The 12,023-nt window shown below is 46.4% G+C and overlaps 1 protein-coding gene across 4 annotated transcripts in view; it reads right to left on the bottom strand.

Annotated features, from left to right (window-relative positions):
* The window catches only part of PDLIM5 (PDZ and LIM domain 5), a 124,054-nt gene extending 112,035 nt beyond the window's left edge, over nt 1-12,019 (bottom strand). The window contains exons 1-2 of one of the 4 annotated variants that reach the window (XM_064510499.1): nt 11,851-12,019; nt 9,630-9,765 (exon numbers count right to left, since the gene is read on the bottom strand). In XM_064510499.1, coding sequence (XP_064366569.1) covers nt 9,630-9,725 — 96 coding nt within the window. In that variant the 5' untranslated portion in view covers nt 9,726-9,765; nt 11,851-12,019. Of the gene's footprint in view, nt 1-7,854; nt 7,942-9,629; nt 9,766-11,850 lie in introns of those variants that run through there. The other 3 variants (XM_064510501.1, XM_064510502.1, XM_064510500.1) reach the window with 3 other exon arrangements.
* Between the last annotated feature and the right edge of the window lie 4 nt (nt 12,020-12,023).

The raw sequence follows: 12,023 nt of genomic DNA, 5'->3' as shown, positions 1-12,023 counted from the left end.
TATTTATTTTACCAAGATGCCTTTGATGTTTCAAGGTTTACAAGCCTTCAATTTCCCTGTTGGTCTAAGAAACAAGTCAAACTCACCTTCCACAAATCCCCTGGCTTGCAGAACTCCACTGGGGTTTGGGTTTTGTGTTTTTAAAGCCATAAGTAAAAAAGCGGAATGCCACAGAAGGAACTGCTTAGACACATCAGCAAGGCAGAGAAATTAACCTTCCCAGCAGTCGCATTTGCCCTGCTCTCCACGTCTTTCAAAACGTGAAGCTAAGCCTAGAACTGCAGACTGAAAAGGTGGAAATCGCTGGCACCTGTTAGATGCATCGGACTCTGAACTACACCTGACTTGTCACAGATAAGATGGAAGTAAGATAAATAAACAGTTTGAATAGCAGATGTACTATAAATCTCTTTCAGATTAGCAAATCAGTCTGGCAGAGGGAGTTTCTGCACAGTAAAACTGCTTTTTCTCTTAAGAGTCTGAACAAAACTGCTCTGTAGCTGCAGCTCCCACTAAGGTGATATGATCATTTTCAATAACAGGAGTAGATCCGGATTTATGTCTGCACTTTTCAAGTTAAGAGGATTTTTGCCTTTGCTCTGCAAAATTCCTTCTTAAAAATCTCAAATGCTATTATTAGCAATACAATATCACATTAATGGGTGACATTTTGATCATTTCCCCCCCAAGCTTTACTAAATTTTTGGTTAAGGGTAGCTACAGATGGTCCAAATACATTCACAAACACAAAGGCAATTCTACCCTCTCGAAATTGATACACCCAACATAACTCCAGGCTCTGCATCTCAATTACTATTCAAACTTTCAAAAGGACTATGAAATAATTAACACAAAATAAATATTTCTGTTGTCTCCCCATGGTAAATATTTCACATCGTTCAACCACTTGTTAGGGAAAGAACTGAATACCACATTAAGTCATCCCTTAATATAGGCCAGGGTAAGCCAAACTTCTTTCATATCCAGTTAACAGGCAAATCATTTGACCTTTCCAACAGGACTATTAAAGACCTGGCAAGATCCACGTTCTAGCCTATGGGACTTCAAACAAGGCATTACATTTTACTTCAGTGCTTTATTATAGGCAGAGCTGACAGCAATCGCTAGAGTTAGTATTTTCTAATACTTTCTACTACGAGATACTGTTTAGGCTTGTTTTTATTGAATTTAACTGTGTAAGAGGAAGCTTCTAGGGCAAGAATCTAACCGGGAATGAGACAGAGATAGCAATCTCCATAATGAAGAAGATTATGGAAATCTAAGGGGAATTTTCTGGCCTACGTTAAAAGAGGAAGCAGTCGCTTTTAAGGAATGCAGGCTGCCTTCATGTTTTGAGCAGGGACTTAAAATATGATACACCCACGAAGTTCGATGGGGAAGACAGGCAGGACTGTTGCCGAGGTGTCACAGATAGTTATTAATTTCACTCCGACGTTTCTGGTGGTGGCACCACCCTGGGCTTTCAAACAGACGGAGGACAAAAAGCTCTATGTGGGACCCCGTCCCATCAACCAACCGTGTTGAAAGGCGAGTGATTAATGAAGCAGAGAAATGGAAAAAAAAAAAGAGGGCGCGGATATCCCTGTGCGGCATTAAGTCAGTTAAATCAGACTTTTTGCGGTCTGGCCAGTGAGTGTGCTCTCCATTCCCCAGCCCGAAACCTGAGGGTCTCATTTGCAGAAGGGGTTAGTGACCCCTGGCACGCGCAGCTGGCCGATGCTCGATCGGCGGGCGGGCGGCCACCCACCCCTCCTCACAGCTGGACCAAACCGCAGAGCATCCAAGTTTTCTTCATTCCTCCCTCTTCCATTTCTCCGAGCTTCGTTTCCCGTATGCATCTGATTTTAAGTCAGCCATCAGAGAGGCTGCTCTTTGGTGCAAACACGGCTTTTCACCTTTTTTTAAATAGCAGTAAAGGTGAGACCGAAGTCCCACAACACAGCATCACTGGTATGGCCATGCCCCTGGAGTAAACCCTTTCAAGAAGAGTTCCTGGAAGCAAATGTATTTATAAACCCAATTTATCAGGCTTGTCTCAGAGCACCATCGTAATCCTAATCTGGACCGGTGTAGCACACGGCCACCTACCAACACCTTTACGGCACAGCTTCGCCCCGTTGCATCCAGGCCAGCAGAGTTTGGGATGCGCAACCGCCTCCCCCCCATTTCCACTGTTTTAAGCACACAAGAGACAGCTTTCTCTTATACTTTCCCTCATATTGATAGCATATGAAATCTATTCTTAAAAAGTCAAAACAAATGGAAAAAAAAAGCCAACAATGTTATCTCCTGGCTCCATACCAAAAAACAAACAAATAGATCTTTCAATGCCCCGTCTCTTCTCACAATGCCCTTTGATAGCCAGCAGCCAATGAATAACGCGAAAAACAGTTATGCTAAAAATAGCGTCTTGAAATGGTGAGGAAGTCGACAGAATTTGTCAGGCCTCCAAGGTCAGATACTCGCAAAGAAAACAAGTCGAATTTTTTGCCCTTACTATTCAACCAACAGTCCTACTTTCAGGCCTCCACATAGACCGCCAGGTCTGCATCTGCTCTCAACACCTACTCAGCATTTATTTCTTCACTACCTCTACCTTGGAGAAGAGGACACTGCAAACAACTGTTTTCATTTTTCCACAGTGAAATATTTAGCGTCCTCACAGCATAACTAAATTGTTACTTACAAGGAAAAAAAAATGACCATAAGCATTCTTTAAAGTAAAAAGAGTATGTTCACACATTATGTCAGATGTCCCTTAGGTACAAGCTCATCAGTTCCTTTTTTTTTCCCCCGATACAGCCAGCTTCACTTCTGCAGAAATGACCTGGGTAGAAGATCTATTTTAAATAAATTAGCTTCCTACTGATCTGAGGAGTTGTCCGACAAGTAAGATGATTAACAGACAGGACACAGACACGTTTCTCCTCTGCCTCTTCTCCCCCACACCAGCGATGCTCTGCCTTGCTTTAAACCGCGCAGCAGAACAGGCTACAGCACGAGGGAAGGAAAACAAACCGTCTGGGAAAACACGGTCCTCTCGCAAATTTTCAACACAAAGAGGTTAAACAGCGGTGGAACAGGAGGCACTCAGCAATTTATGGCTGTGCAAACGGATCTCCCTTCCCATCTGCAACTTCGCAAACCCCGAAGGATGCTCCGTGCTCTCAGGATGCTGGAAAATTCATCCTCATCAATCCATCTCTGCAGCAGGGAGCTTTCTTACTGCCCATGGCTCACTCGGTCCCCCTCAAACCCTCTGCCCTTCAGGACTTGGTGCAGAGAAGACACGGGCTCCTGAAGCACAAACTGGGCACCAACCTGGGCACTCACACCTCATTTCTCGTTCTCAGTAATTTCCTCAGTAAACCACATCTTGCAAACAGAATTAAGCAGAACAGCAAAACACTTCTTGCTTTATTTGTAGGTTAACGCAACCCATTTTATTAGCATTGATACCTCCTGCTGAGACATTGATAGACTTTTTCCCTTCGGAGGAGCATCAGCAGGTAACTGCTGGGACCTCTGCAATTTCTCCAGCCCTGTGCTGGTAAGAATCACAGCTCAGAAACACATCCTGCTTTTAGGTAAATAAATGCCAAATTCATTTCCACAGACAGGAGAAACCAGAGAGGCTAATCTTTTGGAATTTCACCATTTTTTTTATAATTAAGTGAAGACAGAAACTTTTGAACATGTTGGGGGAGAGGGGGAACCCTCACAATAACCTTCATCTTTCTTGTATCTCAAAGTGAGCCTACGTAAGTAGATACTGGTTTTAGTTCTTACTGAGCAGGACAAAGTTTTTAAAATGTTCATGATTCATCTCATTATTTTGGAGACTGTCTCAATTTTTATACACTTCAAATCTGCCATATTTTGCTAAATTTGCTAAAATTATTTCCCCAGCAGCAATAAAATTATCCCCCAAGAGAAATTCCCCAAACCCATTACCAAGACACTACTCACTACTTTATGCCCTCTAATAAAAACACCTTGTCAAGATCCACGAGCTTTACATAAACACATGCAAGTCTAGATATTTACCTTTTAGGCAATTTTGACAGCTTCCAACCTGTAAAAAATCCCCTTTCTACTCTACCCCCTGTTCACAAACTTCTCTTACAGTGCATGAAAGACATCTTTTATGAACAAATACCCTTCATGAACCTTAAGAGAAGCAAACTATTTATTCCCAACTCAGCCTACCTCCTAGCTTGACATGCCTTCGAGGGGCAGTAACGTTTTCCTCTACCTGTTGTGATTTCAATGGACATGTAAAAAATGCCAGCTCCGGTAATGGAAGACATCTGCACTTGTATTTCATGCAAACCATCACAACTCGGTAGCAACAGCTCTGCCAGCAGCTGCCAGTTCGGGCTTAGTTAGTAGCTCGCAGGAGCTTCCAGGATGAAGCATAAAGTTACCGACACAATTATCACTGGCCAAGTCAGCAGTTGTCCAAACGCTTCTCTCCTGTTTCACATGCCTGCTTGAAAGACTATTTCCCCAATCCCCACTGCAGTATTTTACACATGCACAAAACTTGATTTTCCTGCGAATAATATATGCGGCTTAACAAAACAATTCACACAAAAGGGAAAAAGACTAGCACTAGTCTAGTCAACAGAAGCTGACATGCCCTAGGTCTATGCATAGCATCATCTTCCTTTATTCTTTTTTGATTAATATTATTTTAACAGATATTAATGACTTCAAAATAGCTTGTTTGCAAATATTAAGAGGACCAAGGGCTAAACCCTGGTTAAAAAAAAAACCACTGGGGGAAGAAAAAAACCCATCCACCATACATGCTCCATGCACACGAACAACTTTGCTAGATACCCATATATGTACCTGGGCAGGAAGAAAGGAAGGTGGGAGAGCAGAGGGAGACAACTCCTCTGAAAACAGTCTGCTGACGCCAGCACGAAGAATTTCAGCGTGCTCATGTGGGACGTATGCAGGGCAGCTGATGTGCCCACGAATTAATTCCCTAGTTTATCCCCAGGTGGGATGCCTGTTCCCCTACTCCCTGGGCTTACGGATCCATTATCACCTTCTTACCCTCGTTTCTAACACCACCAGTCTCGCATCAACTATGAGCTTGCAACCACAATCGAACAAAAACTCTTCAAACACAAGAAATCATGAAATCTGAAGAAATGCAGAAAGATAGGGCTATCTCCAGCGCTTTTCAAAAAGGCAGGAAGGCCAGTGAAGCAGGAAGAAAGATGCAGAAAAACACTGATGAAAGTTGCAGGCAGAAAAACAGAGCTGTCAGTCAAGTCAAGCATTTCAAGACGACAGCATTCCACCAAATTCTCACAGGAGAAGAAAGCCAAACAGATGTTCTGAAAGATGTGCTACAGTTGCCACCCAAGATTGAGAAAAAAAAAAAAAAAGTCAACTCCGAATACAGCAAAGCACCCTATGCATTTGCATTAGGTGGGAGAGGGTATATTGCACATAGATGACTACACTACCATTCAAACTATAATTTCACTTCAGCATTTCCCTGTTTCCGATGGCAAATGCCACCATAAAACAGTCATGAGCAATGTTTAGAGACTTATTTTCACGGCAAGAATTCAGTCTCTATTTTGATATGCTAAAAACACTTCAAGCTTACATTCAGGATAAACACCTAAGCCTCTCTCAGGTCATCATAACATAATGAACACATCACCAGCACCAAGCGCTATTCATTTTTTCCCCCGCAGAGAGCAGCAGTTTTGCAAATGCTAATGGTGCAGTAATGCTCATCAAGTTTATTCTGGTTGTATTAGCTAAGCACTGAGAAATACCAACTCCCACAACGTAACGTGATATTACGTTAATGTGAAGTCTAAAGAAGAAACGAATGTTGTTATAAAAGAAGCTATGTTGCACATTGATAGTGTGTTCTACATTATGTCATTAACCCCCAAATTCTGCAAATATAATACTTAAGAGGCCTGAGAGCCACTCTAGGAATCTTACCTAGTGGTACCTTTGGAGTACGTCATCTCCAACACTGCGCTTTCTATTTTAATCCAGTGGAAGACACAAGCCTTGTGCAAAAGGACCCAGAGGCAAAAACCCAATCAGCATCAGACAGTGCTATTCCCAAACGGGACACATCACAAACATTAGCAAGATTTATCCAAGGTCATGGATCTGCATGGACATCAGCAACAGCAGATCCTTTATTACTGGCGTTCATGATTAAAAATAAAACCATTCAGCTCCAAATATTTTCATGCAGACTGACTTTTTCTGACAAAGCTGGCATTTAGCAGAAGTTCCTGCAACTTGGAAGCAAATACGTTTTGTATGTAAATAACTGCGGTATAACGAAGACCTGGGGTGCAACTCTGATGGCGCAGCTAACACCCAAAGCGCAGGGCCTGCTCCTCCAGCCCCACAAAGCTCCCAGAGGCTGGCATTTGAAGCTTTAGACGGAGGCGCCCATTTAGTAGCTGCCTATTTAGCAGTCTGTGTTGATTCAGAAGTGATCAGTGCATCGGCATGGGGATATTCTCATCGTGGCTACCATCAGCTCACGTAGCTACACGGACAATCAGCAAGCTGCTTCTTCCACAGGAAAAAAAAAAAAAAAGTTGACTCTTAATCGTTTCCTGTAATCGCTGCTTAACGGCTACCAGCACATAATGAACTCCACCCCTCGGTAATTTGTTTTTATTTGCTCTAGGCTTCTGGTTTCTCAGTTTTGCATCACAAAATGGGTGTAGAAGAAAGAACTGTCCTTATTCCTCCAAGGTGAAACGCCCTGAGGAAGGAGGGAGCACACTGTCTCTGCGTAACCTAAGCCTGCCTACCTCGGCTCTGGGGACTTCCACCTTCTCCACCACGGGCTAACGGGCCAGGCTTCCCAATCTCTCCTTATACAAGCGCCACTATAGATTTAAATACCCGTGACCCTTACGGTACAGCTACGTGCGGTGACTTGAGTCGCTTCAGCAGCTCACCGCTAGTGAAAGGTGGAGATCTACCATCACGGCCCGCCCTTCACGCCCCTACGAAGTCAAACATTACAAATACTCCTGCATTGATTTTAACCCAGAACACCTGAATGCTGATCAACATTAAGAGCTTCAGCTGGAGCACACAAAATTGACTCAGCTGGAGCACACAAAATTGTCTAGTTCTGCCTCATGGAAGCAACAATTTAAGCTGCATTCTAATCAAAACCGCATGAACATTAACAACAACAACCTTTCTCCAAGTTACCATACAAGGTCTTGATTTGTTCAGACTATTAGGAAACAGGATTAGCTTTTCAGGTAAATGGTCTTAGAAACCACTTTATTTTCCGCACTCCATAAACTGTATTTTAACTTAATTCCAAGGAGTCAAAACTACACTAAAGCAGGAAATGAGCCCTCGACAAAGCAACCAGATCCATCCTCAGCATCTAGAGCAAAAAAAAAACCACAAAACACCCTTCTTTGCCAAAGGACATAATTCTGCTGCCTCATTACTGCTGTGCTACAATAATGTAATTAGCAGCCTTCAGAGGCAGGAAGGCATTCGTGCTTCATCAGGAAAAGAAGGGGCAGGGGTGGCCGGGACACGCTGTTCTCGCATACCAGGAGCCCGGCACCGAGCTCTCCCAGCTACGGGACCGAGGCAGGACCGGCATACCACAACTAAGCGCTTGAAGAAGCACCAGGCAGCCCAGTATTTACATACAACCGCAAATAAAAAGAAACAGTTGAGCAAGAGGAACCGTGCTGAGGAATAGCATATGAATTAGATATTGTGCTCGTCTCCACCCTCCGCCTTATAAATTAGGGTCCTCAAACCACCGCGGTCCCCGTCTTTCACTACCTTCTGCTCCTGAAGGCCCCGGCATCTGTCATTTGGGAATCCCATAACCGAGGCTTTTATATGCAGCTATTTAGGCTATTTCCTTTAGGCTATTCCCTACAACAGCGCACACAGCAGATGTGATTCACGGGATAAAGTAGCAGTCTAGGCTAATTGCAACACGCCGCTTTCCCGTTTCCTCTTTAGAGCCCCTTAGATATAAAATCTGCTTGCAAAGTGGCTGCGTTCTAGCTCCCCAGGACAGCAGACCCCCCTTACAAAAAAAGCACTACTGTTTCCTAAAATTCACCGCTTACTATGCTTTACCACCTACAGCACTGAATTTTTCATTGCTACCACGCACAAGTACCCTCACGCTGGCAACATTTTTCTAATTTTGTAAATGCTCCTTATCGTGATAGCACTTTTATCACCGAATCTGAGGTGTGCTATTTGTGCACAAACATATCAAATTCCTTGCTGGTCTAGGAGTAACCAGCTACCGAATGAGAAAATGAATTAAAGCCTAGCTTGAAAATCCCCAGAACTTGGGAATAAACTGTATCTCACCCACTTTTGTTGGTTCACCTATCAGCTACGTGCATTTTATCCGCACACAGGCATTTCTACAGCTCTCCACTCCATTTCAGCCAATTCTGCAGAGCCAAACCGGTTTGGATTTCACCAGCCTAATCCGCAGGTGAACAGGATCAGCTAAGTCTAAATGAACAGGCAGAGTGTGAACCGCCAGCCGAAATTAGCTAAAAATACTGCCGTGACGCATGCACCCAAATAGCATCCTGCTCCCTCTCCCAGGGCAGTATCAATTCTGCAGTCCCGACAGGTGTAAAAAATAATTCATCTTTGTCACTGAACCACATCGATACGCAGGAGGGGGAGGAGAGGCTGCTAACGGAGAAGGTGTCATGTGTACGTAAATACTCCCACCGCACAAATCAAGCTTAAAGGCGGCAGGCGACAGGGCCAGCAGAAGCCACCTCCCTCCCTCAGGGGCTTCCACTGCTCCCATATAGTCAATAACACACAGTCTGCCCATATATGAGGTACATAAAGTGTTTCCCACATCGGAGGAAGGCTTTGAAACCTGGGCAGCAAACAAAAAAAAACTCTTCGCTGAAAAGGCAGACTGAAAGCAGGACGCTGGCAACGCAGGGTCCAAAGATCGCGTTTGTTTTGACTCTGTTCCTCAACCCCTCCGGCTGCCGGTGGAGAGCGCGTGCTCCACGAAACCCTCGTGAGAAAGCGGCACGTCCGCTCAGGGACACATTGACGAATCGCTGTTTACAACCGCCGCCGTTTAAACGCCTTTTTATCGTAAATAGTGGGATTTGCGAGAGCAGACACCAGGAGATCCTCAAGCCGCTGAGAGCTGCTGAATAAACAGCGGCAGCGTGAGGGATCCTGCCTGCTGCTTCCCACCGGAGCGGCGCGGGGCAGATGGCCTCTCCGCGCCGGCCTCCCGTCCCCCCGTCGCGTTTCTCCGGGGCGAGCGCAGGGAGGGGGACTCACGGGTGGGTTTTGTCTGCTCGTTTCTTCAATAAAACGCAGATACAACCACCATTTCAGATGAACCCGTCCGCCCTAAGGCGACTTTGCTGGAGCCCGCAGGCAGCGACGAAGACGCATTTGCTCAGCTGCTTCTCCCACAGCCCTCCGTGCCGAGGGGCTCAGCATCAGGAACTCACCTCTTGACAGCAACACCCGTGTGGGAAAGCCGCGGGTTAACCCTGGCGTAACAGACACCTACGTGCCAGCCGAAAGGCGAAGGCGCTTACCCGAGAGATGGAGAGCGGCATGTTGAAGTCCTTGCCGCCCTGCAGCCTGAAGCCCCACGGAGCCGGGCCGACCAGAGACACGCTGTAGCTGCTCATGGCGTCCAAAGCTCGCGGGTCAGCTCCGAAAAGACGGTGCCTACGGAAGAGCGAGACAGCTTTAATTTCAAGATGGTCCAAACCAAAGGCGCTGCCTACCACTTCTTCCGCGTTGCTCTCTTCAGTACAGAAACAGCCAAAAACCAAGACCAGGTCTGCCACTATTTGTGCTTTTATTCTAATTTCTTTTTTTCTCCTATCGCTTAGGAAAAAACAAGCAGCTAGGGAACTGGTAACATGGATCTATGACTTTTTGAACTGCTGGTGCTGAAATGCTCAGATTTCATGAGAAGCATAGGCGTGTCTGACAGGTACTCCTGACTAAGAAAATACTGTGACGACAAAAGAAAACTTAAAGTTCACCTTAAAAAAGTGTCCACTTTGAGACAAGCATGAATTGATAGTATCCCTTCAATCCAAGTACAGAAAAGATTAACACCAGCATCATTTCTAACAAAATGAGCATCACCTGCTGTCATGTCATCAGCTGAAAACTCGTTTCTAAACATATCAACATAATTTTGAAGCTGTCAAAACATAAAGTATCACAACTCTGAAGTTAATCAGAGGAAAATAAATCGCCTGTGAGGGTTTTTTTTATTTTTACAGCATAACTTCATACTGGTAGAGCAATGCTACAGACAAAACAGAAATTAAAATCAACCCTGAAATGAAAGCTGTGAACTAAATTCAAACTAAATTCATGGCAACACGTTAATGTTGGGGGAAAAAAATAAGTAAATAAAACCCAAGCATCCCGCTTCCCCTCCCCACACATGCGTGCGACAAATTACCTTTAAAAGGCAACCTCTGCACTTAATTGCTGTTCCGCGCCGCAGATAAGGGCTTCAGTTTCACCTCAGATAAGTAACGTTACAATGACATCTTAGGTAGTGGATACCTTCTATTTTCGTACGGTTGAAGCGAGGCAAAGCACGCAGCAGCGCGCGCGGGTGTAAGGCTACACCGAGGCACAGGGAGATGCCAGACCTATACAGTGACATTTAAGGTGGAACTGCAGCGGAGCAGAAGTGCGTGTGCTGCAAATACCATGACAAGCGCCACAAAGCTCAATTTTACCTATTCCTACGCCGGGGGGGGCGGATTTTGATTTCTCCGAGGCAGAGCATTTTGCAACCACCACGGGCTCCTGGGCGGTACGTGCAGCAGGGCTGCCCCGAAACTCCCACCCGAGGCAGGAGCGCGTTTCGAGGCGCCGATGGAGAGAGCTGTCAGCGACACGCGTTTCTGGATCCACCTCGCAGACACAGCTCCTGCTGTCCAGACTTGTTTCGGCGTTAAACGGCAGACTTAACAGCCTCGCTCAAACCAACAGCCACGCGAGCAAGCAAAGCAGGGCTGCTAGCACCGGGCAGAAGAGCAAGATGTATTTTAGGAACGGGAATGTAAAGCTGACAGAACATGCTTCGGTACCTGGGCAGTTCCCGACCTGTCCCCCCTCTATGTTGGCGTCTACGAAAAGGGCAATTCTGGCCCCAAATACCGGCTCAGTGCACCCTTAGAAGTCTCATCAATGGCCAAAGAGGGAAACTGGCACCGCTGGTGCTGCTCTTCTTCCTCTTCAGCCCCACGCAAGGAAAAGCCTCCGTAAAGTCCCAGTGAGGATTCATTTAAGCAAGAACTACAACTAATTTAATTGTTCTGCGCAGCGAACACCAAATTCCTTACAAGAAGAGCGTTTAAACTAGTTACAGCTCTTTCCCCCTCCCCTGTAGGAAAACAGCACTTCTTTCCATGCCCCCTAAGCGAAACCCACCGACGCGACCACCTTGCCACGACTCAGAGCCTGCAGAAAAATAAACCGCGTCCCTCGCGCACACGCAGCTCGCAGGTAACCCCCCCCCCCCCCCCCGCCAGGGTCAGCATTACATTTGACGCGCATTTTAAGCTCATATCGGAGCAACGCCGAAGCGCGGGTAGAGCAAGCCGGGGAGCCCCTCACCGCCGCGTCGGGCCCGCACCCCCCCCCCAAAAGCAACCATAAAACCAAAAATAAATAGTAACAGCCATGAAAACAAATGAAGGGGATAAATAACTAAAAAAATAAAAAGTAGTAAGAGAGGCGGCGGAAGGGGGCCGGCGGGGCGGCGGGCGCGACACTCACCCCGCGGCGCGGAGCAGGGCGCGGAGCGGCGGCGGCACCGACACCCGCGGCGCGTCTGCGAGGAGGCGCCCGGCCGCGCCGCTCTTGTGGCACTTCCGCCTCCCGCCGCTCCTCCCCCGCCCCGGCCCCGGCCCCGGCCCCGGCCCCGGCCCCGGCTCCAGCCCCGGTCCCCT

The sequence above is a fragment of the Dromaius novaehollandiae genome, chromosome 4 (assembly GCF_036370855.1).
Source record: "Dromaius novaehollandiae isolate bDroNov1 chromosome 4, bDroNov1.hap1, whole genome shotgun sequence".
NCBI classification, from domain to species: Eukaryota; Metazoa; Chordata; class Aves; order Casuariiformes; family Dromaiidae; genus Dromaius; species Dromaius novaehollandiae.
This window is presented reverse-complemented; position numbering and strand designations above follow the sequence as displayed.